The following is a 26,748-nucleotide window of genomic DNA, read 5'->3' on the forward strand; positions in this document are numbered from 1 at the left end:
AGTTCTCACTCTTCTAGGTGCTCTACGCCAGGAAGTATTAGTCGTATATTCATAGGCTAAATGCACTATCTACGGACTATATTAACACTCTACTAGCCCCACCACTCGCAAGTTGACGGGACTGCACTGGGTGTCAATCTGTTGGTCGTACAAATTGTAGAACTCTCCCGATGCACACTGGTAAAACACCCTCTGCGATCCCAATACCAAGTACCCGTCAGGGTCGGCTGCCCAGCCGTTGGCGTAGACTGCTCCAAACTGTGGAGTGGGACCATCAAACTGAAACTGTCTGTTTGAGACCATGGTTCCAATTCTGTTACTGGAGTCTCTAAGAATACCTCCAGTCAAACTCATCAGTAAGGTCGAGTTGGTCTTACAAGAAACCATTTTAATATCAAAAGTAGCTTCGGCTGGAGCAGGGGAAACAAGCGAGACTTCTTCTTCTTGGCTTCGAACCTGTCCCACGGTGTTCTGAATGGCATTGAAGTTGGAGTTCGCAAACTCACCTTCGTCCACTAACGACACAACAATACCAAAATCGAAGTCAAGGGTGGGGATTCCGGCACCTGCGTCCTCGGGCTTCAACAAGGTCCAGTCGTCTCCGTTCGCGGGGATGTAGATGGCGGCCACCATGGTGGCCAAAAGAACATTCATCAAATGCATTTTAAAATGGATGTTTGTGTAGTGGGAACAATTTCGCAGCCACAAACTGGCGCATTAAATAGTCGGGACTGGGACGGAGAATACCACTTTTATTTCTATTGTGAGAGCACTTGGGGTATAGAAACCATGTGTACATGCTTCATAGTGATCCTGATGGTCAACGGTCCTTTCTTGTGGGTATATAGGCCGGTTTTTCCCCCAAAAGCGCCATTTTTCAAACACAAATGGCCATTTCAAGCCTATGTGCACTCCCAGTGTGCTATTCTTGACTCTGACTCCCGCAAGCAAAGTGCACCCCTTGTGGTTTCCCAAATAGTCTATCATAGTGAACAATTCAAGATCATAATGAGAAATTCACTGTCATTTTCAGAGTTGGAGTCTCCACATAATTTTTACACTATAAGAACCACTGAGTCCCCCTCTATCCATCCCCAGGAGGGTGATGATGACATTAGACCAGAAAAAGAACCGACATCGATTGAAACCAATGAAACCACTCTAAATATCTGAGTCCTCCTCGCGCTCCGCTACGAGCCCCGTTGGCGAAGCCTCCCAAAATCGTAGAATTACTCATTTTCCTTATCGGGCGGGCGCGCCGTATAAAAAGGCAGCAATTTCCCCCCTAGCTGCCAATAGCAAAAATCAAACAAGTCGACTTACTTTGACTGACATTTGATATTTAACGTCGATTAGAAAGCAAATCGACGTAGCAACCACCAGATAGACGAGACAGCATGGGACCAGTTAATACACCAGCAGTCAACATCGCACTTTACATCGTGGGATGAACTATTTCTAGACAAAACCTATGGTTTACTACCAGTCGAAGATGACTTATATTTATTTGAAACCACCGACTCGTCGTCGAGTCCGGACTTCTTGCCACGTGACGGTCTGGAGACCGGTGGCTCGTGCTCCGAAGGCACGGCGAACCAGAAGCTTAGGTGGGTGGATGAGTCTCAAGGCTTATTCGCAGCCGCCAAGGCCTCTGTGGCGCCGGCCGTGAGCGCTGGCGATGTCGACAGCGTGCGGAAGCGCATGCGCAAGAGAAAGCGAGGGCCGGTTGACGACGTGTCCGAGTCGTCGGAAGCCGACGTCAAGAGAGTGAAAAACACCATGGCTGCGAGACGATACCGGGAGCGGCAGCGGAAAGACGTTGAGATTCTCGATGCGCGGATCAAGCAGTTGGAGGAGGAGCTAGCGACGTCGAGGCTCGAGGTTGTGTGGTGGAAAATGGAGGCGGAGAAGTGGCGGAGCCAGGCAGAGAAGAAATGAAGTAGGTAGTAAATAAACCAGTGCTAGAGATTGCGTAGAGGCTTGGGCGGAGAGTAGTATCAGGGTGTGGCAGTGGCCGTGGCCACGATGCCTGGTGCTTACAAATCGAAACAATGCGCTTCGGCGCAAACGCTTATATAAAGTTGAACTGACCCTGGGGTTGGCTGGTCCTTGTCCATCTGAACGATGTATGTAACCTGCAAAAGCTGAATGTTGCATTGGATAATGCCGACTACGCCCGTCTGTAATCTAACGCCCCAGGCACAATCTTGGTCTCTTATAGTTGCATCTGACAAATTATTTTCTCAGTCGGAGTAGAATATCTGCAATGAAAATCAACCCACACCGATCTTTAGACAGGACCATGCAAGATCAAGGGACGTATTTGGCAGATAACAACGGGCGGATACGTATCTCCTTCCTGGTAGATCATGCCTCATCCATCACTTATCAACTCTCAACTTTTTGTTTAGACTTGCATTAGACTCCCTACCTTTGACTTTCACGGCCACCAAACGCATCTCTCACTCTCACCAACCGCATCTCTCACTTTTCACCTCGCAACATCCCCTCCCAATAAGGTTTATAATTAGCGATCTCAGATCCAATTTGCGCACCATCCGAGCTCAAACATTCCATCACCACACCACGACCTTCCCATCCTCCACCACAACCCCTAACGCATAGCCCATCCTCCCGAGCCCATCGGCCCATTGTCACCAACTACAATGTCGGTACCAGCCAAACAAACCAACCCTACAACCTTCGGTGCGTCCCTGCCTATTTCGGCTGCTCACACTATTGTCTGTTCCCTGGCTTCGTCGCTATTGTCTAAAATTGCTATTTTGACTCAAATAAGAACTTTTTAAATCCAGATTCGCTCACCCAGACTTGCTCCTCCCAGCATTAATCTGTTACTCTTCCATTTTCTTGTATATGTTCTCTTAGCTGGGAAATCCACACACTTTCGCCTCCCCCTCGGCTATTTAAGGCCCCGGCTTCCCAAGTTTTTTTCCACATCTCCAATGTTTGATCTGATCCTCTTACAGTTGACAGCAGTGTTGGCAGTGGTGCTCATCGCCCAACAACTTTATCATCGGTATCTTGCTCGCAAATGGGCTTGTGGAGATATACTAAAAGTGGACCAGGATTACTTTGGCATCTGGCAGGCCAGAAAATTGTTCGCCGACCGAAATGATGGAGTGGATTTGCAAGAACAAAGAAACCGTTTTAACCGGTACCATACTGAGACCTTCCGTGAGACCCTCATTGGTAGAGAGTTGTACTATACCAGTAACTTGGAAAACATCAAGGCCATTGTCAACTTCCAATTCAATGACTTTTCCATCGGTTACCGGTACCCTGCTTTCAAGCCTTTGCTCGGTGATGGCATTTTCGCAACTGAGGGCCACAAGTGGAAAGTCGCCAAAGAGGTGTTAAGACCGCAGTTTGTGCGTGAACAGATCCGGGACTTGGACCACTTGGAGGTCCACATCAAGAACATGGCTGCCATCATCAACAACACCCACGGCCAAGTGTTTGACATCCAAGACCTTTTTTTACGCTTGACATTGGATGCTTCCACAGACTTTTTGTTTGGTGAGTCCGTCTCATCCTTGACCAAAAGTGAGTACGAAATGGGCAAGTACACCTTCGAGTCGGCCTTCAACAAGGTGCAGAAGTACATTTTTGCTCGGAGTATTTTGCAAAGTCTCTACTGGACCTACAATCCCAAAGACTTCCGTGAGTGTCTCAATGTGATTCACACCTTTACTGACACATTTGTGCAGAAGGCATTGCTGTTGACGCCAGAGGAGTTGGACGCCAAGTCCAAGAAGAACTACACGTTTTTGTACGAGCTTGTGAAGATCACAAGGCACAGAAAAACCGTGCACGACCATTTGTTGAATATTATGTTGGCAGGTAGAAACACCACTTCAGCATTGATCTCGTCGCTTATGTTGGAGTTGGCCCGTAACCCGGAGTGCTACGAAAAATTGAAAAAAGATGTGTTTGAAAACTTTGGTGATGGGTCCGACCTAAGTTGTGTCACGGTGGAATCGATGAAAAAGTGCAACTACTTGAGGTACTGTATCAATGAGGCCTTAAGAATGTATCCATCGGTGCCCCAGAACTTCCGGTGTGCGAAAACCGCCACCACCTTACCTCGAGGCGGAGGTCCTGATGGTCAGGATAAGATCTTCTTGAAGAAGGGCCAGGCGGTGTTCATGTCCTTCTACACTTTACAAAGATCGGAGTTATACTACGGAAAAGATGCAAATGAGTTCAACCCCGATCGTTGGGCCACCATCAAGAACCCCGGAGCATTCATGCCGTTTTTATCGGGTCCTCGGATTTGTCTTGGTCAGCAGTTTGCCATTGCCGAAGCTTCTTATACCATTTTGAGAATCGCGCAAATGTTCCCCAACATCAAGTCGTTTGAAACCGAATACCCTCCCAGAATCCTGGCTAATGCCACCATGAAATTGAGGGATGGAGTCATGGTTTCCTTAAGTTGATACTGTCAACGGGTAGTATGACATTTTTATATTTATTAATAATACACACACCAAACAGGTTTAAATCCCATCTCTAAGTCGGCAGTAATCCAAGTACCATCTGGTGGTCTTAATTCTGATAGTTTTCCCGTAGTATATCATGACGGCTGCAAACATCGATGCCACAAACTCAATCACCGCAAGAATAATAAACGTATGGGTGTTACCCATTGCATCCAACCATGGGGAACAGGCAAAGGTGAAGATCATTCCAATGTAATTGTTGATAACCGAAACTCCACACATCATCTCGATAACCATATCGGGGTAGGCGTCCATAAGATATCCCAATGCCACATCCCCAGCAGCACCGAACCCGAACCCAATCAACACCAACCCAAAGTATGTTGGGAACCAAGGCCAGTGTTGATCGGTTCCTACCGCAAATAAGATAAGTCCCACTGGTGACAATACCCCAGGTACAAATAAAAAGTACAATCTGGACTCAGCTTCCTGAATACCGTTGTTTCTCCTGGCCATCCAGAGAGAAAACTTATCCGAAAGCACCCCAGCAAAAAAGCATCCAATGATAGCTCCAATTAAGCAGGGAATATTCATTAATGCCACTCCCGTATCACTATAGCTGTAGGGAGGATCGTAGTACTGGTCGTCTTCCACCGTCAAGTAAAACGTCAATAACGCATCTTGCAATCCCCAGATAAACCCTGAGAAGATCACCCCGGGAAACAAAAACACCCTGAACATCATAAACAACAACTTCATGTACTGCTTGAACCCGGTTCCTATTACATTTGGGGCTCTACGGACCAACTTCTTGTCGTACCAGTAGGAGTTTTTTGTCTCCTTTGCCCCGTTCTCAGATACAAACGATTCCTGGTAGGTTTCAACCACATTTATTTGGCCCTGATCTCTCGAATCTGCCTCATGTTCTTTGTCATTTTTGGTGTCCATATTGTCAACTTTCCTATGCTCATCCAAAAGCTTCTTATTGTACTTGTTTCGGTCAAAATAGGTGTTGTCCATCAAGAACAAAATTGCTAATAACACAAAGAATGAGATGATTATAGCAACATAACCAACCCATCTGAACCCACAATATTGGGTGATGAAGCCTGCTATCAATGGTCCCAAGTATGTTCCCACCGATGTGGCCAAGATGTACACCGTCAACACCGAACCAAGCTGGTGCTGGAAGTATAAATCACTCAAACTCTGCTGTACATGAGCCTCAGCACAACTTTCACTGGCTCCCACGAACAACTGGTTCCAGATGGTGTCGGCTGTGTCTTTGGAACGTGACAACCACACGGCCCCCATCATGCCCACGAAGATACAGAAGAAGTATGAAACTTTTCTTCCATATAAGGCAGAGGCTGGAGCCGTTAAAAGTGTATTGGTTCCAATAGCAATGAACAATACCCCAGCACCGGTGTTCATCGAGTCATAAGTGATTCCATACTCCTCGTTCAAGTCATCCTGGGTGGCCCCGGCGTCATTGGAGGTGGCAGCCGTGAACCCTGTGATGAATGCTAGAATGAAAAAGTTTAAAAGCTTTCTTTTGGTGGAATAGTTTAATGGGTCATTAGGCGAATCTGATGGCTGCGGTACCAAGATAATGTCTCCGTCCATCTTGAGCCTGTTGTCGGCCACCAGGTCAGCTCCTTCGTGTTTGAGACCCGACTGGGTGTAGATATTAAAGGTTCCAGGAATAAAGTCGGCGTTGTTTCTATCGTTGATTTCCATCGTGAGAGGCAGATTAAAAAACTATAATATGAGTTCGAAACACACAACTAGTGGTGGATGGGTGTAAGGTCTTAGTCAGTATGAATATGCCGTCAAACAGTATTATTTAAATATCCCATCGAGATCAGCGAATTTTTTTTCCTATCTCTGCAAACCTCGATAAGCCATTCGCACTGGATTTTGGGTTTGAGCTACCCAATCCGGCCAATTGGATTGTGTATCTTATCGCCTTCACTTTTCAATGACACCCTGTCAAATGCGACATCATTAAGTAATTGAGTTTTATAAGTGGCGATGACCCTTGTCTATCCGGCTGAGGGCTGGTATAGCTACCAGAAACTAGTGAGATTGAAATTGGTGTTAGAAAATAATGATAAAACAATAACATCTGGTACGGCGCTTTGTGACACCTCCTCACGCAGCGGCCATGGCTACCCATTTTTCGGGTCTCCTACTCCTAGTACGAGAAAATCAGTTTTGACGCGGGGTTTGGCAACCGAACTACCGATTTGAGTATGTCGCCAGTTCACAAAAACGTATATATGTTGGACATACTTATAAGACTAACTACGGTAGTGTTGAAGCTCTAAAGCTCAGGCCAAATAGGTGGAGGATTGGGGACGTTGAACCCTTTCACCACCTCGGCAATCGAGATCATATGCTTCAACCATTTTCTCACTAATGGGAACTCGTCATACTCAATTCCAAGACGTGGTAAGATGGGTAAGAAAGTCACCACACAGACGTCAGCGATCGAAATATGATCTCCCACAAAGTATGGGCTGTTAGCTGCGTTCCGCTTTAAATATTCTTCGACAACCCCATACAATCTGCGGGTTTCGTTTCTGTACCGTTCTTTCGCAACTGGGACGTCATCCGAGCTGAACAATATATATAGCATGGCCTCACCCTCCATAGGTCCAATTCCACCTACCTGGAAGTAAGCGATCTCCAACTGTTTGTAGTACTCCTTAGTTCCTACCTCGTAGCTGAACTTTCTGTCCTTGTCGTACTTGTCTGACAAATATGTCATAATTGCAGCCGATTCAGAAATGGTAGTATCAGTAGAAGAATCCACCAAAGTTGGGACCTTACCGTTTGGATTGAGGGCCAAGTATTCTGGGGACTTTTGCTCGTTGTTGCCCATATCTACGGTTTTGATGTTATACTTCAACCCCAATAACTCAAGATAAATGGATACTTTCTTCGCATTAGGAGATCCCGCAGTGTATAATGTGATATCTATAGGTGTTAGTAGTCAATTTAGAAGCACAAGAATTTCATACATACTCTCTGACATCTTTGTGTACGTTCTGAGTCCTGGCAGTACTGTAGACTTGAATGTTTTTCTGCCTACCAGGAAAAACCGAAACATTTATAGTACAAATATCTGCCTCGCCAACACTTCACTGCTGAAGGCCAATTTTACAAATGATGAGTAAGCATGGTTCACCGGATTTACTTATCTTCCGAACACATAATTTAAATGACGTAAGGATAGTTAGAATGTTAGATGTGAAGCTGATGAGATTTGATGATGTAGGTGTGAGACATACATATCCGGGTAGATCCACCGCTGAAAAGCCACAGCCAGGGGAGATTTTGCAACCTTGGCACAAGAGGTACAAGTAGTAGGTCATGGAAAAGCTCTCCTCTGCACGACCCTCCTGCCGCGTCTGTCCCTACCAGTGCCCGCTCCATTGAGCCAACTATATGCATTGAGCTATAGAAAAATCACCTGATCTACACAAAGTCAGGCCAAGACCTGGGTGCACTAGGAACGTTGAATCCCTTGACAATTTCTGGCTGCGAAAGCAAATTCTTGATCCATTTCTTTACCAATGGAAACTCTTCAAACTCAATCCCTATCGATGGTAAACTAAGTGACCAAGGTACCGTACAAATGTCGGGAATTGAAATATGGTCACCCACCAAGTAGGGCCCGTTGGCCTCATTTATCTTCAACCAATCTTCAAGAACCCCGTACAATCTACGGGTTTCCTCTCTGTACCTAGTCTTTGCAAAAGGTAGATCCTCCTTAGAATACTTGATAAAAAAATGGGCTTGTCCTTGCATGGGGCCAATTCCAGCCATCTGGAAGTACGTGAGCTCTAACTGCTTGTAGTACTCCTTGGTGCCGTACTCATAACTGAACTTTCTCTCCTTGTCGTAGGTATCTGCCAAGTAGGTTATAATGGCAGCTGTCTCACTGATGGTGATACCAGTGGACGAGTCAACCAACGTGGGGATCCTTCCATTAGGGTTAATAGCTAAGAACTCGGGTTCTTTTTGCACATTGGTCAGAATATCAAGAGGTTTGACATTGTACTTCAATCCTAATAATTCTAGGAAAATGGACACCTTTTGTCCATTGGGGGTTCCCCAGGTGTATAAAGTAAGACCTTGAGGCGTTAGTAAGTCAATCGGGTAATGGGAAGAAAATTACATACTTTCCGACATTTTCGTATAGTTTCTGTGTAATCTTAAAGCACTCCTGGTATATAAGTGGGGATTGTTAAACACTGAACGAAACATGTTGAGTTTGAGGGTGAAAGTTGCCTCATTTGCAACTACCACACTTTGTCGGACACGACCACATAATTAAAGGTGGTTGAAGCTCGTAAAAACCCTGGGGAAAATGGCCAGAAAATAGAGTTGGGTAGTGGCGATCAAGTGTCTATTCAGACTGTGTCTTTGATGAATGGGATTGTTATTTTTTAGTAACATGTACTTTTGTATTAGGATAGAGTTTGCGAAATTTACGGAAAGGACAGTCATTTTGCAATTGGGCACTAAAATCACCTAAAATGAAAAAGATGAGATAGTCACGGAGAAAGTTCAAAAGGGGAAACAAACGTACTGAATGTGAACACACGTACATCACACCAAACCTGGAGACTGCACTCATGTCTATGACTACAGTGTCTCCTATCTCTTGTCATGACGTAATTTCCGCGTTAATGACCGCTCATCCAAGCGGAATCCGGCAGTAAAACCATGCCGACGCGGCGTGGCCCATCACGAACTCTATCTTGAAGATCTATTTACCGTCTATAAATAAAAGCCCCCAACCCCATGTATTCATCTAAGCTAAGTCAATGTACAAATTCACAAGTATCTTGGAGAAAGATGAAAAGTTCTCAAAGCAGGCTAACAAAGGTGTGCCCACTATGAATGAAGTGGTGGCTCATTTGAAAATACTTTTCGCATTCAAAGAACTCAGAGCTCAGATCACTACTGGCGTATCGGATTCTGCCCATGCCGAGAAACTCTGGCAGTGCTACGTTACAGTTGCAGTACGGCGGTTCAATGTGTTTATCAATGCTTTGATAGACCAGAAGCATCCCCTAAAGAATTTCGAATTGCTTCCTCCGCTTGATGTGCTTCTTGTGTGGCATTCGTTCTTGTTGAACCCCCGGTCATATTATGCCAATTTCACCACAAACCTCTTTCCCGAATTTTTGTCTGTCCCATTCCCCTTGCACCACGTGCAAAAGTCCATAGACGATACAAAATTTGTGTTTGCACCTACTACTGACGAGAGCGACAAGTTCTGCGTTTTTATGGAGTCGTACTTGGTGAAAATTGGATCGCAGGAAAGGTTCACTTATGATTCATACCAGCCATTCGACCCATCTACCATGTCATTTACCATCACCTGCCCAGTATGCAACAGCGAGCTTGGAACTGTTCCGTTGTCCACTGACAATCACACTGGTTTTGCGGACGCAGAATTCGCTTTTAAAGCCAAGCGGTGTGAGTGCAGCCAGGAGATGGTGGTGGACCATATGGAACTCCGGTTCCGGAAGTTCACTAACGACGTCAAGAACACCATGACATTGACACCCGTGTTCAAATACTGTTCACCTCTGCTCACTAAGAGGGAACTCTCCATGTCGCAAATGGATATGAAAGTGAAGAGATTGCAGCCATTACTCAAGCAAAAGGAAAAGTTTAAAAGTATTCATCAAGTATGTCCAAGTACGTTACGGATGGAACTATTGGTCCTCAGAGAGTACATGGAGGTCAACCCGGTGTATATGACGATTCCCACTTCTACTCCATTTGCCATTCATGAGGACTTGGTTGCGTGTGTTATTCGTCAACAAACTTTCATTGAAAAAATGATCAAGCTCGACTGGATCCACTCCCAGTACATTGACATTACGGTAATGGAGGCAATTAAAAGGTATAAGCAGTTCTTTCTGATCATGAAATCAACACAAAATCCCCTTGTCCCCACTTTAGATATTGACTTGGTATGGCATACGCACCAGCTTAACCAAGAACAGTACATCGGCTATTCAACCAGTATCGCTGGCTACTTTGTGGACCATGATGACAAGATTGAAGAAAATCGGTTGAACTACTCCTATGAAAAAACCTGTGAAAAATTTAAAAGGATGTTCAAAATCGATTATTCCATTTGTCTCTGTAACTACTGCACCTACAATCGGAATGTCCACAGAAAACGGTTTTCCACCAAGCCCAAAAAACCGGTGGTGACGTCTGGTGACGAGGCCTTGTCTCATATAAGCAGCCACAATGCTGTCTTCGTTCCCACTATGCGAACTACCTTGGTTGCAACCAAAGCTGCCGATAAGTATAACTTGAGCTACATGCAACCTCCACCCTGGAACGAAACCCGCCACGGCAAGAATACCTATGTGACAAACCCAGGAGAACCAGTGCCCGGAATAGACCCCCAGCATCTCGAGCTTTATAAGAATGGCATGTGTGGAACCGTTGTTGATACTGCTAGTGCTTGTGGGAATGGAGGATTAAATCCCAAAGATGTTGGTTGTGCAACACACTCGATTGCCTCTGGCATGTGTCAGACCAGCGGCTGGTATATTGAAAAGAACGGGCACTCCAGCAGCAACGACCTGTGGGTGAGCAGCTGTAGAGGTTCGGGCGCAGGCTTCACGCCCTTTAAAAAGAAAGGGAAGCTGAGAAGATGGTTTAGCAGCAAGGGCAAGAGTGATGGCGTGTACTTTTACGGTAGTAGTTCTGGAGGTGGATTTAGTGGTGGAGGTGGATGCAGTAGTGGAGGTGGATGTAGTAGTGGAGGTGGATGCAGTAGTGGAGGTGGAGGCAGTAGTGGTGGTGGAGGCAGTAGTGGAGGTGGATGCAGTAGTGGAGGTGGATGTGGTGGTGGAGGCGGAGGTGGTTGATGAGAGATGCGGCTGGACCCTAGCTAGATTATGTTTTTACTGAATATAAAATTGTATGAGTTCGTGGTTGCAACGCTCCAACAAAAAAACATTCGTCCTTAGAACTGCACCATGTCCACGACACGTATTCGCCTCTAATAAGAAAAAATTAACCGGTTGGTTCCCCTCTACATGGCGATCACCTAAATGTTATTGCGAAAAACTAATCGAATCCCTGCATTGTTAAATCCGGGGTAAGGAGCTGATTACCCCACTCAAGTTATCCACCTAATATAGAACAGGTAGGCGCAAGTGACCTGATGGTATGCGAGTAGTAGCCGATAGCACAAACGGTGCACGGCTTCCAAGTATATAAATGGTTCCAGCTGCTAATATTTTGAAGGACAATAATGAAGTATTTTGAGATTTGGAAACCTGGAAAACAGGTCAGTATAGCCGTTGCATTCACTTGTGAATTGTCATTTATCCTTTTTGGAATCGAACAGGGAATTGCTGGAATCATCATCACTGGTGAGGATTTCTTGAATCAGTTTGGTAATCCAACTGGAAGTTGGTTAGGGTTCATCGTGTCTATTTACACCTTAGGATGTTTTTTTGGATGTATTGTGAACTTTTTCACCGGTGATATGCTAGGAAGAAGAAAGACAATTGCGGTAGCTATGTGTCTTATTATGGTTGGTGTCACCTTGCAGTGTACATCATTTTCGGTTGCTCAATTAATGGTTGGAAGGTTCATCACCGGATTGGGAACTGGCATGGAAACAAGCTCAGTGCCCATGTACCAGGCAGAATTGGCAAAGCCTCATTTGAGAGGGAGATTGGTGTGTTCTGAAGCTCTCTTTGTGGGTATAGGATTGGTGTTTGCCTATTTCTTAGATTTTGGGTTTTCTTACATCAAAACTCCTGTTGCCTGGAGGGTGCCTCTTTCTATTCAAATTCCTTTCGCCTTCATTGTATTGTTGATGACGTTTACTGTACCGGAGTCTCCAAGGTATTTGTATTTCAAAGGTAAGAAAGAAGAGGCTAAGAGGATCTTGTCTTATGTATTTGATAAACCTGAGGATCACCCAGATATCGTTAAAAATTATCAGGAAATCGAAGAGGCTATAAGTTTGGAAACCCAAGACTCGGATTCTTCCTGGAAAGCTATATTCGTTGCAGACCATGCAAGAACAAGATATAGAATCTTTTTGGCTTACATGTCAATGTTTGCCCAACAACTTGGAGGTGTCAACATTATCAATTACTATATAACTACTATTTTGATCGAAAGTGTGGGCTTAGAACACACCTTGGCAATGATCCTTGGTGGTGTTGCTGTTATTTGCTTTACTGTTGGTTCAATTATTCCTTCGTTCTTTGCAGATAAGTTGGGAAGAAGAATGCCTTTGGTATATGGATACGCTGGATGTTTCATTTGCTTTCTTATGGTTACCATCCTTCTCAATTTTCAAAGTAACGCTGATTTGAAAGCAAGTACGGGAGCAGCTGCAGTGGCTTTCTTCTTCTTGTATCAGCTTTGTTTTGGAGCCAGTGGAAATTGTATTCCCTGGGTGTATGTTCCTGAATTGATTCCCTTGAAGTATCGTGCAAAAGGAACAGCAATTGGGATTTCCAGTAATTGGTTGTGGAATTTCTTCTTAGTGGAGATTCTGCCTGAGTTGATTTCGGCTGGTACTAGGAGTCACAAGCAGGGGTTGAGCTATCTACCATTTGTATTCACCAATTTCATCTTCATTTTCCAGTTTTACTTTTTCTACCCGGAGACAAAGAATTTGACACTCGAAAAAATTGATGAGTTGTTTTCAGAAAACAGAACCATTTTCATGGGTTTGGTAGATCAGAGAAGGTTCAGGGAAGGTATCCTTTCCACTGCTCAATCTGACATTGAAAAAGGTACTACTCCTCAATCTGACATTGAAAAAGGTACTTCTGAACACATTGAGATTGAGCTGAGTGATTAAAGAATATATGTTTTAGTTGAGGAATATATAAGTTGAATAAAGGTCGAATTGCTTAAAGAGACTTGGTAGACAACCAAATTATTAGGTTACGTTTTATACTTCTGTTTAAAAATCTTACAATCACAGTGTTGATTATATTATTGAATGGATAATGTTGCGAGTAAATCGATTGAGCTAAAACAGCAGGGGGAGCTTTTGGCCAATTACAAGCAAGATTGCGATAAATATAGCTAAGGAATTTAGTCTGATGTTGATTTCCAGTTGTTTTTGATATTCCCCACATCTAGTTGATCTATCTCCTATCACACTTACTAGATTATTTCCCACCGGGGGCACATTCATCGTTTTAGGGATCTAGAATTTTGCAGCCGACATCGCGGATAGCCCCCTTACATTTCCCCGGCCCTGAAATTCTCTTTCCCCTAGGAGTGGGAAACACCAAGAGGAGAATAAGCCTCTGCTACTAGCAACAGTTGCAAAAAAGTATGGGGTAAAAACCCGCGAGTATAATTCCCAAATGGGAACAGGGTAGCCGCAACCCCCATTATAGCCGCAAAAGATTCAATGGAATAATTGCCGGCAAGAACGCGTACAACCGACCCACTATAAAGTCGTAGTTCAAGCCAGAACCTACAAAATTACCCACAAACAAACCATACTATTCTGATCATGACAGTTCCAGAATCGTTACAAAATCGAAGCCAAACTCACCAATATGTGTTAAAGATCTTCAGAGTTCTCATCGCTGATCTAGTTCAACAGTTCAATGGGGGGCACCCTGGAGGGGCAATGGACATGGCGGCCATCGGAATTGCCTTGTTCAAATATGTGATGAAATACTCCCCTTCTAATCCCGATTATTTCAATCGCGACCGGTTTGTTCTCTCCAACGGACACACTTGTTTATTTCAGTATGCGTTCCAACACCTTGTTGGCTACAGCCATATGACTATGGAGCAGTTGAAGACGTACCATTCGTCGGAGTTGGAGTCGTATTGTCCTGGCCACCCAGAAAATGAATTTCCAGGAATTGAGGTGACTACTGGAGCCTTGGGGCAAGGAATTTCCAACTCGGTAGGTTTGGCCATAGCTTCAAAAAATTTACTGGCTACTTATAACAGGCCAGGATTTGAAGTCAGCTCTGGTCATATTTTTTGTATGGTGGGAGATGCTTGCTTGCAAGAAGGAGTTTCTCTTGAGGCTATCTCTTTAGCAGGTCATTTGGGCTTGAACAACTTGACAGTCATCTATGATAACAATCAGATCACTTGTGATGGTTCTGTGGACTTGACAAATACAGAGAATATCAAGAAGAAGTTTGAGGCTTGCAACTGGCAGGTGTTAGAAGTTCAGGATGGTTCCAACGATGTGGACGGTATAATTGAGGCTTTGGAGACTGCTAAAAAGTCCGAGGGAAACCCCACTTTAATCATTGCCTACACCCAGATTGGTATCGACACAAGCGTGGAAGGCCAGGCAGTTGCCCATGGTGCTGCTTTTGGCCAGTCTGAGGTCGATAACTTGCACACTTTGTACGGTTTTGACCCTGAAACCAAGTTTTTCGTTCCTGAAACCGTGTACCAGTTTTTCGCTGACGTTGTTCCCAGAGGAAAACAGTTGGAGAAGCAATGGACTGAGCTTGTTCACGACTACAGCCTTCAATATCCTGAGTTGGCGTTGGAGTTTGAAAATAGGCGTTTGGGAAAACTTCCACCCAACTGGCAACTGTTTATCCCCAACTCGTTCCCAACGACCCCCACTCCCTCCAGAAAGTCGAGTGGATTGGTGTTCAATGAAGTGGCCAAAAACGTCAACAATTTCATTGTGGGAACTGCTGATTTGTCCCCTTCTGTGAACTTGATCTGGAAAGGCAAAACCGATTTTCAGAATCCTCGAGTGAAGACCTCCTGTGGAATAAACGGAGACTACTCAGGAAGATATATCCACTACGGGGTTCGTGAACATGCTATGGCCGCCATTTCCAACGGAATAGCAGCTTATAGCCCCAAAACGTTCATTCCAGTGACATCCTCATTCTTCATGTTCTATCTTTATGCTGCTCCAGCTGTCAGATATGGAGCCTTATCACAACTCCAAGTCATTCATGTGGCCACCCATGACTCTATTGGTATTGGAGAAGATGGCCCTACGCACCATCCAATTGCGTTGGCAAGTCTTTATAGATCCATGCCCAACATGCTTTATATAAGACCCTGTGACTCTACTGAAGTGGCAGGTGCCTGGGAGCATGCCATAGAGGCAGACAATACCCCCACCATCATCTCCCTCTCGAGGCATAACCTTGAACAGTATCCTCAATATTCAAGAAAAGATAAGGTTCGGTTGGGTGCTTATAAGTTCATAGAGAATGCTGGGGCCGTCATCAATATCATTTCCACAGGATCGGAGATGCAGTTTGCGGTGGAAGCATCCCAGGTCTTGGCTCAAAAGGGGATCATTGCCAATGTGATCTCGTTCCCCTGTCAGAGGCTCTTTGAGAAGCAGCCTCTTGAGTATAAAAGAAGTATTTTGAACAGAGGGAAAGTGCCATCCGTGGTGGTTGAGGCATACGCTGTCAACGGCTGGGAACGGTATGCTACTGCTGGAATCAACATGTCGACCTTTGGAAAGTCCTTACCAGGGAAAATGGCTTATGAATATTTCGGGTTCAACTCCGAGCGTATTGCTGCCAAAATTGAGAAATACTATGAGGACTGGAAGCAGGACGAGAGTTTACGTTTCGAGTTCCAGGACTTGAACTAGGCAACTTCTATATAAGAGGTGTTTTTAGTGTTCCTTTTATATACACATTGGTCTTTTTACAACTATGTTGGTTTGAAATGGCCCAAGTTTTGTTACAAAATGCCTAGAGTCTGTATAATTTGAAACCACAAATAGTTGATTCGTGAATGACAAAGTTTCCCACAGGTTACTACATCCTCTTTTGTAAATATCCCCGCTTTGACAGATGGAAAGGTGCATAGCCTTAAAGTTTCAGGCCAAAGAACGATAGACATACACATACCTGGAATATTGGGGTGACTGAGGAGTCACATCACACGTCCCATAAATACGTAGCTGTTGATATCCATGTCGTTGCAACTTTAATAAGCTGGTGGTATACTCGTTCATCATACACCACCATCACCAAACACCTCCAACATGAATCGGAGTTTCGCAGTAGTTGTGTGCCGTTACCAAGCCCGACCGTTTGTCTCCCGCGCCAGATTTTATAAAGATGGAGAAAACTGGAGAAAACATACCTTCAACTCAACATGGGAATAACCCTGGCTTCCGTCACACAGAGAGGCAAGAAGAACCGCTGTCGTACCGGGTGTCTCAACTGTCGCCAGCGCCACAAGAAATGTGACGAGTTCAAGCCCCGGTGTGGCCTTTGCTCCAAGAGAGGTGAATCATGCGTATGGCCCACCACCAAAAAAGAAGTGACCCAGGACTCGTTCAGGTTCTTCAAGGCTGCCCGCGATGCCACCAAAGAGACCACCTTGGGCTTGAAAAAATACTCATCCCGCCTTCAGGAAACCCTCCAGACCACCTCTCCCACCCTGCCCAAATCAGCGTCTTCAATGTCTCCACGCCTACAAAACCTCATAGACATGGTTAGTCATGAAGTAGACAAAACTACAGAGAAACTGCCGCCCAAGCAAGACACTAGTCCTGCCAGCGACTCGCTTTCCGCCGACTTAATGGCCCCGTTTCTCAACTATTCCCATCTCCACCGTACCTTCAGAGACTATATGTTCACCAACGTAGTCAACTCCAAACCCGAAGAACCACAGGAAGCTGACTTCCGTAACATTCTCCAGTCGCCTATGCCTGAATTTTTGAATCACTCCAACTCGTCCAAGAATCTCCAGGACCTTCTCAATGATGACGACTCGCTCTACATGTTTTCTCAACAGATGCCTACACACCTTGAAGATGAAGCCAATGCCTTGGTGAAGCCGGTAAGTCTCACTGACACCGACAAGATTCTGCTATACAAAACGTACCTCTACCAAGTGGCTCCATGGCTCGACATGTTCGATACAGCCTCGAAGCAGTTTGGTACGACGGTGCCGTTGTTGGCTGCGAAAAGCGATGCTTTGCTCAACTCCATCTATGCGATAGCTTCTCGACAAACAGAGCAGACCACAAAGGACTATCCTCCAGAAATAGCCATCAACTTGTATGAGAACTCGTTGAAACTCTTGATCCCCACCGTCAACAGAACCCTCGATACGTCCATTATCACCACCTGTGTAATTTTGTGCGTATTTGAAATGATGTCGTCGTCTCCCAAAAAGTGGAGGTACCATCTCGAAGGGTGTGCTGCGTTGTTCAAGATGCATGGAATCAATGGGTTTTGTGACGAACTTGAAAGAGGGTTGTTCTGGTGCTATGCCAGGATGGATGTAAGCTCGGCCGTCATAGGCGAGCAGTCTACCATTATTCCATCTGAGTTATGGCTACCTTATAACTGTTCAGTGTATGAGCTGAAAAAGGTTTTTAATGAATTTGGCAACAAGGAAGATATGTATGCTAATTATATGGTGTATTTGTGTTCGAGAGTGTTGAACCTAATAGCCAATGCCAAAGAAGACTATGAGAAGGACTGGGAGTTTCTTTGGGGGGAAATCAGTGATTGGTACGAGGATAGACCGTTTGAGTTTAAACCACTTGTGTCTTTCAACAGCTCGCCGTTTCCTGGGATTTTGTTTGTCAACGGGCCTGCTATATCGGCCAACCAAATGTACCATATGGCCATAATCTTGTTGATTCAGAACAAACCAAGACTCCATAAACTCGTATACCTGGACCACATAAAGTCCCCTATATGGCACGCCAAACAAATTTGTGCTATAAGCTTGTATAACGAACACCCTGGATGCTGGAACAATTCATTGCAGCCACTCTGGATTGCTGGACAATTACTCAGCAGTGACCAAGAGCATGAAGTGGTGCTAAACTTGCTCAGCAAGATTGAAGCCACCACCGGCTGGCAAATGAACTTCAGAGCAGAAGACTTGAAGAAACATTGGAGACAAGAGGCTGCTATAACGTAGTGATAGAAATTAGGTTTTGGTATTTGAATAAATAAGCTATATTTTTTGAAAGTCTTCACTAACAATAGAAGACTTTTCACACATTTGTTTAAAGATCCCGCCTTTGATGTTAAACAAATTCCAAGGAGTATCAAACTCCTTGACTTCTCCTCTGTCAAGAACAAGAATTTTATCATAGTTGATAATAGTCTTCAATCTGTGGGCGATACACAAAATAGTGCAATTGCTAAACTCCCGTGCAATGGTTTGTTGGATCTTTGAATCAGTTTCATAATCGACCGAGGATGTGGCTTCATCCAAAATCAAGATCTTGGAGCCTCTGACTAAAGCCCTGGCAAAAGCTATCAATTGCCTCTCACCCAAGGAGAAGTTCACCCCATCGTCCTCAACTACTTGATCAAGGTGGAACTTGTGTAAGTCAGCACTGTTCTTATCTTGTTTCTTGACCATTTCCAACTTGTTCTCTTCGATCAAACCGGCCCTTCTCAATGCATTCCACATCTTCTCCGAAGTACTTTGTCCAAATGGATCCAAGTTTCTTCTGATGGAACCTTTGAACAACACTGGATCTTGAGGAATAATAGACAATTTGGATCTGAGATCATTCAAACCGATATTGGAAATATCCACTCCATCAATAATAATCTTTCCTTTCTCGAGCTCGGAAAGTCTATAAAGAGCAGTCATTATAGAGGATTTCCCAGCCCCAGTTCTTCCACAGATACCGATTTTTTCCTGGGACTTGACATTGAAATCCAAGTTCTTCAATACCATTGGCAACCCGGGTCTGTAGGCCATAGATACATTGTCAAACAAAATCTCCCCTTTCTGGGGCCATTCTGGAGCTGGCTTTGTTTCTGCTATGCGATACGCTGCTTCTGTGTTTAGGTCGTAGGCGAAATCACAAAGTCTTTCCACTGAGTTCATACCGTTCTCCACTTGAGTGAAATTTCTAAGGAGCATAGAAAGCATACCGGTGATTTGTAAAGTAGAGGATAACAACAAACCCGAAGCTGAAGCACTAATACCAAAAGTTCCCGTCACACACAACAAGGCAATCACCAAGTTGAAACAAGCAGCGACAATCGAAAGATATACTGTCAACCAACGTTGGGCAGCAATATTCACCAAATATGGTTCGTTTGTCTTGTTGAGATAAAAAGCATTGGACTCCAAAAACCTCTCTTCTGCTCCATAGGCCTTGATGGTATCCATACCGTTCAAACTTTCGTTGAAGTTATTGTAGATAAATGATCTTTGCACCGATTCAAGTCTCTTTACTTCCCGACAAGTAGCCCGGTACACACTTCCAATACAACATACAGCAAATGCCAAAGGAGGAATCGAGAGGGCAAACCATGGCATGAAGCAAATACACAACACAAACACCCCAACTATATTACCCGATGTGAACACAAGGAATCTTGCTTGTTGTCCTATTTCATTGTCTAACACATCGGTGTCCTTGGTGAATCTGTTCAAGATTCTTCCCATGGGGGTGGTATCTAAAAATGACATTGGAGAATAAAGTACTTTTTGAACGGCCTTGATGTTCAAGTTGGTGGCAGATGTGTTGGTGATATACACAATCAACACAAACTCAACCATGTACATGACAAATGAACAAAGGGCCAAGCAAACGTACACACCAATGTAAGCACCTTCAGAAATATCAAACTTCTTCTCGGTCCAGAACGACAACCAAGTGTTGGTGAAAACCAGACAGAAAGAGGCTAAACCGGTGAATAAGATTAACAAAAAGAGCATAAAAAGAGGAGGAAGAGGGCCGGATCCGTTTTGGAAGTACCGTTTGACGACCCAGAATCCAATCCCATTAACCGATTTGTTCTCCAGCAACACCAATCTTCCGTCAGCAGCTTTGTCAGTATTGTAGACCTTATGGTCTTCTTCCTGCTCTCCTTCAGAGACTGTAGTTGCAGCTGTAATCCTGGAAACCTGCCTTTCAATATTGATTTTCTCCTCCACTTTCACTTCCTCGTCTTCTTCTTCAATTTCAGTTTCAGTGGCATTGTTGAAGGCCATCAACTTTCTGTATCCTTCATTCGAAGCCGCCAATTCGTCTGGCGTACCAATAGAAATGGAGCCATCTCCGTTCAAAAAGATGATTCTACTGGCGGACCCAATCAAAGAAAGCTGGTGAGTAGCAAGAATCCTGGTTTTTTCACTCAACATCCCCAAAATACACTTCTCCATAATGTGTCTACCGACTCGAGCATCGACGGCCGACAATACATCATCAAACAAAATGATTTCTCGATTGGCATAAATGGCTCTCGCCAAGTTGATACGGGCTTTTTGACCTCCGGACAAGGTTATACCCCTTTCACCAATTTCGGTTCTATCACCTGCCGGCAAAATAGACAAATCTCTTTCCAAAGAACAAGCATAAATGACATCGGCATACTTCTTTTCGTCCAATTCGTGTCCAAAAATAATATTGTCTTTCACAGTGGTATTTTGAATCCAAGGCTGTCCACATAACATCAAAGAACCATTGATACTGACGGTCCCTTCGATACGCTTCATGAACCCGGCCATGGCATTCAACAACGACGACTTACCGGATCCAATCAAACCCGTGATCACCAAGAACTCTCCTTTTTTGACTTCAATATCGATGTTATTTAAGCCTGGGAACAGGGTTTTCTCGTTGAGGGTCCCATCAGAGAGGGAGTCCAACAGGATGGAAGAAACTGGGGTCTGCGGTTTTTCCTTGGTGACAGGCTTCTTCTGGTCATCATCGTCTGCCTCACCAAAAACCTCCCACTCGAAGGAAGCATGGTCCACCTTGATCAGAAGACGGTTCTGCTTCATATACTTCTCGGCCTCCGGCGATGGCTTGATGGAGATGTCCAGCTCGGTGTTCTCTGGACTCGACAAGAAGGCCCCCACTCTGTTGATTCCCACCAAAGCATCGGAACCGGCAGCCAAAGCCATGGGCATCAAAAACAACACCTGGGTCAACACGTTAAACACCGCGAGAGACGAGAAGATGTTGGCAGCATCGTTGGTGCCGTCCACTGCGTACAAGATCAAAAAGGTGATCATCGAGCACACCAAACTCAAGTTCATGGCAATGGCTGTAACAACGTTTCGCACCACCTGGATGTAGTAGATGATACCCATTTCCTTCTTTCTGACGCCAGAAACGTTGTCCATGTACGGAGGCTCCCACGAATAGTACTTGATGATCCGCAAGTTGTTCAAGCACTCTTTGAGGTAGTTGACTCTCGAGTCGGTATACACGGTGGCCAATTTTCTCCTGGCAAAAACCATCTTGGTGGAGTATCCCATGAACACTACAAACACCAACATGATGGCAACCCCCACCAACGCCACAGGGCCGATGTTCACACACAAAATCACAATGGCGACAATCATGGGTATTGGGAACACCACAAGAAATGGCTGCAAACCCAACGCAAAATCGATTCGCAGCAAATCGGTTCCCATGATAGAAGTGATTTTACCCACCGGGTACCGGTGTTTCGACACCGCGTTCAACCGGAATGACTTCTCTAAGAGTGCCTTCGTAAGCACTGCTTTCACCAATGCTCCCACCGACATCGCCCGGTAGAATGCCTGATTTAATGCCACCCCATTCAAGAGAATCATCACCGTCACCCCAATCGAGTACCCCACGCCCTTGCCGAGACCCGTCTCGATGCCCATGTTCTTCAATTCCACATATTTGATCAATTTTTTCACAATTAGCGGATTTAGCGTCTGTGCCAACTGCGCAATCCCCAAACTGCAGCAGGAAATAACGTATCTTTTTTTAAACGTCAAGAAAAGAGCGTAGATGGTGTCAAACCGCAGGATCTTAAACTCACACATGTCCCCGTCCCACTGGGGATGTTTTTGCTTCATTTCGGTCGTGTACTTGGCTTGGGCCTTTTGTGTTCGCATCTCCAAATGGTCGTAAAACAGCTGTGCCAACACCTCGACCTTTAAATCGTCGGTCATACAGTACATGTCGTCCGGTACAAGTGTCCGTTTGTAACCCACCTTCATTATCGGATGAAGCCACGTAAATAGGATTCTCTGGATGAAGTTGGCGTTGGCTTCCTGGAATGGAAGTCTATCCTCTGGCGAGGGGATGGGCGGTACCTTCTTACTGAGGAAGGGCGTCATGAGCCGCTTCTGGAGGCGAAGGTCTGGCTGGTCTTCCAGGGATTGCATGATAATATGGATTTGTTGAGTCTGGGGCATCTGACATATTTATAGTCGAGGCCGCTGGAGATTAAAGGAATTAGCATATCAACTACCAGAAGACGGGTCTGTGTTATCGGGAGAGGCAACGGCAGGACAGTTATTTATACGACGCGGGGTACGACTGTTCATTTCTATATAGACACAAGACGGGAAACATACCAGCAGGCCATATAACTGGCGACAAGGCTCCTGATGCATGGGAACCAGCATACTCTATCTTGTATTCCTCATGATAAAAATTATATGGCGAGGTGCGAAAACCTGTCAGAAGGCTTACCTCAGCATATATCCGGATAAAAAGAGGTGTTATCTGCCGCGCACCTGCCTCGCGCAGCAACGGCCCATTACTTGAACACTGATAAGTCTACTTTCCACACCTTGACTGCCCCGTCAAACCCCGTGGATGCCACCACCCCGTGACCAGACCCTTCGAAATCGTAGTGAAGCCACTCGACCCGCGAAATCCCCAGCTGGTGTGCCAATGGAGCCTGCACCACCTTGGAAATTCTCTTGATCGAGTACACCAATAAATTGCTATCTAACCCACCACTCAAGAGAAACTGTGAGTCAGGGCTCCATTTAGCGTCCACGATTTTGCTTGTGTGATACGTCCATCGGGTGGTTTTGATACTGGCATCAGCATTGTAGATAATGTATTTTCCAGTCGAATCTCCGAGAGCCACGTACTGCTCATCGGGAGACACCCTCACAAGCGAAGGACTTCCTCTAATAACATCGAATTTCAAAGACGCAGACTCGATCTTGTTGTCCAGCAAGTTGGTGAGCAACAACTTCTCGGCCAAAACGTCGACATCACTTGAGTCGTACTTCAACACGGTGTCGGTACCCTTTTGGATCAGCTCGGTGATGGTGAAGTCTGTGAGACTATTCTCAAACAATACACTCACCGATCCATTCTGCTTCACCAACTTCTTGGGCTGCGCTACCAAAACTGTCTCCGACACCAGGGTGCCGTTGTCAAGGTCCCACACCTTCAACTTATCGTCCCAGCCCACAGAAATTAAGTTTTTATCGTACGCCAAGTCCACCACGTAGTTGCTGTGGCCACCCACAAACTGCGGCACCAGCTTCAACGAGTCCCCGTCGATGGTCCACTTGTAAATACTCCCGTCTGAGCCTCCTGTCACCAATGAGTGGCCCACCACGAGGGTCGCGGTGATGGCACTCTGGTGGCCCTGCACCACTTGCAACGATCCGTCATCAACATCGAAATAGTTCAAGTTCCCATTCAACGAAAGGGCAATAATATACTTGTCAGTTACCACAAGCCCCACCAACTGGTTTTCAACAGTGACTGCATCTCCTACTTTTAAGGTCTGTGTCAGTTCCCATGATTCGACAGACCACACCTTAACACTATTATCAGCAGAACAGGTTGCAAACTTCTTTGAATCGCCAAACCACCACACGCCGAAAATACCTCCTTCATGGGCGTTCTCGATCTTCGTCACAAACTCGCCCGTCTTGCCGTCGTACACCACTACCAACCGATCGGAACCCACACTTAAAAGGTATTTACCGTCAGGAGAGAATTTGACGGCTCTTACGGTGTTTGTGTGGTGATCCCGGATACTTTTGTCAAACTTGAAAGGTGGCCCCGTGTAGAACACCACCGCCTTGTCGTTGCCGGCGGTGGCGGCACGGTACGGCCGTTGTGCCTTGATGTCCACCGTATTAATCACGTCCGAATGGCCCTGGATCTCGCCAATCGAGTTTCCCGAGTCCCACGTGAAGCAGTGGCCAAACTTCTCCTTTCCTTCGCCTACCGCAATCACTCGCGAGTTGTCGGCATCCCAGGCAATCGACTTGATGGCTCCTGAAAGAATGGGAAAATCACTCTTGACTAATGGCGCCTCTTTCAACACATCTTTATCTCCATACACCGAAGTGTCCCAGATCTTGACATGGCCACTCTCATCACCGCTGGCGATGTAGTTGCCGTTGGGGGCGAACGCTGCCACGGTGGTGGGTGCCGTGTGTTTCAGAAATTGGAATGACTTGACGGCGCTGTGGGGGTCGACGGGCCTGACGAATATCGACCGGCCCATGGCGTACGCAACACGGCCATTGACCTTGTCATACGTGAGGGATGTCGCTTGAGCACGGACCGTCGATGGGTGAGGGGGATACAATGCAATTGGTTCAATGGACATTCTTTAGTTGTTCTTATTAGTATTTGTGTATTGATCTTAAATCGAGGGTGGTCGTGCGGGCGTCGCGCGCGCGCTCCAACCGACACTGAAAAACTGCTCTCTCAATCGTGATTGGATTGTATATATCATGTCAAGTAGATCGTGTGCTGTGCTGGCACGCCGGGCGTTGACCTCGTCGGCCAAACGTTTGAACGACGTCAAGAAGCCCGTGGTGCCTCCACCCAGACCAGCGGTCACCACCCCCAAACCTGTCATCACCAAACCCGTCACCACCCCGGTCCCCAAACCCGTCATTATCACCAAACCTTCAATTCCACCTCCAGTGATTCCTCCTCCACCACCACCAAAAAAGAAGTTCTCCATTCCCCTGTTCTTGTTCAAGATTGTACTTGCCGGCGGTGTTGTATACGGAGGTACCATGTATGCTGCCACCAAAAGTGATACGGTGATGGACTTTGTTATCGACCAGCAATTACCATACTACGAAGAGATCATCGACATCTACGAAAAAGGGTCAATTGATGACGTCAAGGACTACTTCGCCGGCTTGGGCAAGAAGGTGTCGAGTTGGGAGGCTAAATTGCCCTCCAAGGACGAAATAACTTCCAAGGGTGAAAAGATATTCGAAGAAACAAAGAACAAGTTGAGTCCGCCAAAGCCGGCTGCTCCCGTCGACGTGTCCAGCTTGGGCCAGGACGCTACGCCCGCCCAGCAGTTGCAGAAACCAGTCGAAGCCGTCAAAAAGACTGTGGAGCATTTCCCTTTGATCCAGTTGAACAAGTCTGTCAGCTCTGCTGTAGATGCTTCTGTGAAACAGACGGTCGAATCGTTCAACGATTTGATAAGATCCATAGACGTGGATGCTCTGAACACCCCCGGCAAGGATACATTGATCAAAGCCATCAACGAAAACGTCTCCAAGTTAGCTACCAAATTGAGCTCGTTGACAGTCAGCTTCGAAGAAGAGGTGCAGAGTAAGTTGAGAGATTCACAGACCGACTTGTTATCATCATACACCAAGAAAGAGTTGGAGTTGACCGAAACTTTGTTGGACCAGTTCAACCTGGAAAAAGCTCAGTTGGAAGTTAAGTTGAACAATCGCTTGAAACACGAGATCGAAGCAACCAAACAGACGATTTCCCAGGCCGCCGTCAACGCTGTATCGATGGTAAGAGTCGAGCAGACCAAACAGTTTGAGAAGTTGATCAAGGACAGCATTGACTCTGAGAGAAACGGTAGGTTGGCTGGGTTAGAACAATTGAATGCCCGTGTCAAGGACTTGGAAGAGTTCTCCGAGACCTTAGAAACCCAGTTGGTTGCCAACCACACCCGTTCCGTGCTCCTGAAAGCCGTTGGAAACTTGAAGCATGTGTTGGCATCGTCCAAAGAAACAGACAGTCCCAAGTTATTAATCCAATACTTTGATGAAATCAACAAGGTGGCCGGTAGCCTCAACAGTGAATTACTCAACGTCGTCTTAAATGACTTGAAACCTTTGATTGTCAACGAGTCAAACCATTCTCTCTTGACCAACGCCCAATTGTTGAATAAATGGGAACAGTTGACTCCCGAGTTGAGATCAGCTTCATTGTTACCTCCAAACGCCGGATTATTGGGGCATTTGGCGTCGATGGTGTTCTCCAAGTTGTTGTTGCCTGTGAAGGGAAACAAGCCTGATGGTAAGGATATCGAGTCTGTTATTGGCAGAATCGAGTCTGCTTTGACCAGAGGTGACTTGGACGTGGCGGTGGAGGAGGCTGCCAACTTGAAGGGATGGCCCAGAAAGTTAGCTGATGACTGGGTCAAAGATGGAAGAAAGAGATTAGAAGTGCAGTTCTTGGTGGGTGTTGTCGACTCTGAAACCAGAATTGTATAGCCATATTCAATATATTTAACTCGTTGTAATCTTCGCGCTTTTTGGAGCGCTCTTTTCTCAC

The 26,748-nt window shown here is 45.6% G+C and overlaps 10 protein-coding genes across 10 annotated transcripts; 5 read left to right on the plus strand and 5 right to left on the minus strand. All coding sequences in view use genetic code 12, as the record gives it.

The window, feature by feature from the left end:
* Positions 1-81: 81 nt before the first annotated feature.
* PSN45_000415 (uncharacterized protein) lies at positions 82-663 on the minus strand (the record flags this gene model as incomplete). Its single annotated transcript, XM_006688741.2, has 1 exon — positions 82-663. The coding sequence occupies one exon, from the start codon at positions 661-663 to the stop codon at positions 82-84; it is 582 nt and encodes a 193-aa protein (XP_006688804.2).
* A 2,300-nt stretch (positions 664-2,963) lies between these two features.
* Positions 2,964-4,457, plus strand: PSN45_000416 (uncharacterized protein; the record flags this gene model as incomplete). The annotated part of the gene is made up of 1 exon (XM_006687833.1): positions 2,964-4,457. The coding sequence occupies one exon, from the start codon at positions 2,964-2,966 to the stop codon at positions 4,455-4,457; it is 1,494 nt and encodes a 497-aa protein (XP_006687896.1).
* Positions 4,458-4,517: 60 nt separating this feature from the next.
* HOL1 (Major Facilitator superfamily) lies at positions 4,518-6,200 on the minus strand (the record flags this gene model as incomplete). Its single annotated transcript, XM_006687834.1, has 1 exon — positions 4,518-6,200. One exon carries the CDS (start codon positions 6,198-6,200, stop codon positions 4,518-4,520), a length of 1,683 nt encoding a protein of 560 aa, XP_006687897.1.
* A 586-nt stretch (positions 6,201-6,786) lies between these two features.
* On the minus strand, positions 6,787-7,500 carry GST2_1 (Glutathione S-transferase 2; the record flags this gene model as incomplete). Its single annotated transcript, XM_006687835.1, has 2 exons — positions 6,787-7,442; positions 7,491-7,500. The coding sequence occupies 2 exons, from the start codon at positions 7,498-7,500 to the stop codon at positions 6,787-6,789; spliced, it is 666 nt and encodes a 221-aa protein (XP_006687898.1).
* A 443-nt stretch (positions 7,501-7,943) lies between these two features.
* On the minus strand, positions 7,944-8,660 carry GST2_2 (Glutathione S-transferase 2; the record flags this gene model as incomplete). Its single annotated transcript, XM_006687836.2, has 2 exons — positions 7,944-8,602; positions 8,651-8,660. The coding sequence occupies 2 exons, from the start codon at positions 8,658-8,660 to the stop codon at positions 7,944-7,946; spliced, it is 669 nt and encodes a 222-aa protein (XP_006687899.1).
* A 638-nt stretch (positions 8,661-9,298) lies between these two features.
* PSN45_000420 (uncharacterized protein) lies at positions 9,299-13,338 on the plus strand (the record flags this gene model as incomplete). The annotated part of the gene is made up of 2 exons (XM_006689061.2): positions 9,299-11,092; positions 11,779-13,338. The coding sequence occupies 2 exons, from the start codon at positions 9,299-9,301 to the stop codon at positions 13,336-13,338; spliced, it is 3,354 nt and encodes a 1,117-aa protein (XP_006689124.2).
* A 669-nt stretch (positions 13,339-14,007) lies between these two features.
* PSN45_000421 (dihydroxyacetone synthase) lies at positions 14,008-16,101 on the plus strand (the record flags this gene model as incomplete). The annotated part of the gene is made up of 1 exon (XM_006687840.2): positions 14,008-16,101. One exon carries the CDS (start codon positions 14,008-14,010, stop codon positions 16,099-16,101), a length of 2,094 nt encoding a protein of 697 aa, XP_006687903.1.
* Positions 16,102-16,613: 512 nt separating this feature from the next.
* On the plus strand, positions 16,614-18,401 carry PSN45_000422 (uncharacterized protein; the record flags this gene model as incomplete). The annotated part of the gene is made up of 1 exon (XM_006688744.1): positions 16,614-18,401. One exon carries the CDS (start codon positions 16,614-16,616, stop codon positions 18,399-18,401), a length of 1,788 nt encoding a protein of 595 aa, XP_006688807.1.
* A 36-nt stretch (positions 18,402-18,437) lies between these two features.
* Positions 18,438-24,811, minus strand: PSN45_000423 (uncharacterized protein; the record flags this gene model as incomplete). The annotated part of the gene is given in 3 exon segments (XM_006687841.2): positions 18,438-22,625; positions 22,640-22,658; positions 22,986-24,811. 3 exon segments carry the CDS (start codon positions 24,809-24,811, stop codon positions 18,438-18,440), a joined length of 6,033 nt encoding a protein of 2,010 aa, XP_006687904.2.
* Positions 24,812-24,938: 127 nt separating this feature from the next.
* Positions 24,939-26,687, plus strand: MIC60 (MICOS complex subunit mic60; the record flags this gene model as incomplete). Its single annotated transcript, XM_006687844.2, has 1 exon — positions 24,939-26,687. One exon carries the CDS (start codon positions 24,939-24,941, stop codon positions 26,685-26,687), a length of 1,749 nt encoding a protein of 582 aa, XP_006687907.2.
* Between the last annotated feature and the right edge of the window lie 61 nt (positions 26,688-26,748).

The sequence above is a fragment of the Yamadazyma tenuis genome, chromosome 1 (genome assembly GCF_029203305.1).
Source record: "Yamadazyma tenuis chromosome 1, complete sequence".
In the NCBI taxonomy this organism is placed as follows: Eukaryota; Fungi; Ascomycota; class Pichiomycetes; order Serinales; family Debaryomycetaceae; genus Yamadazyma; species Yamadazyma tenuis.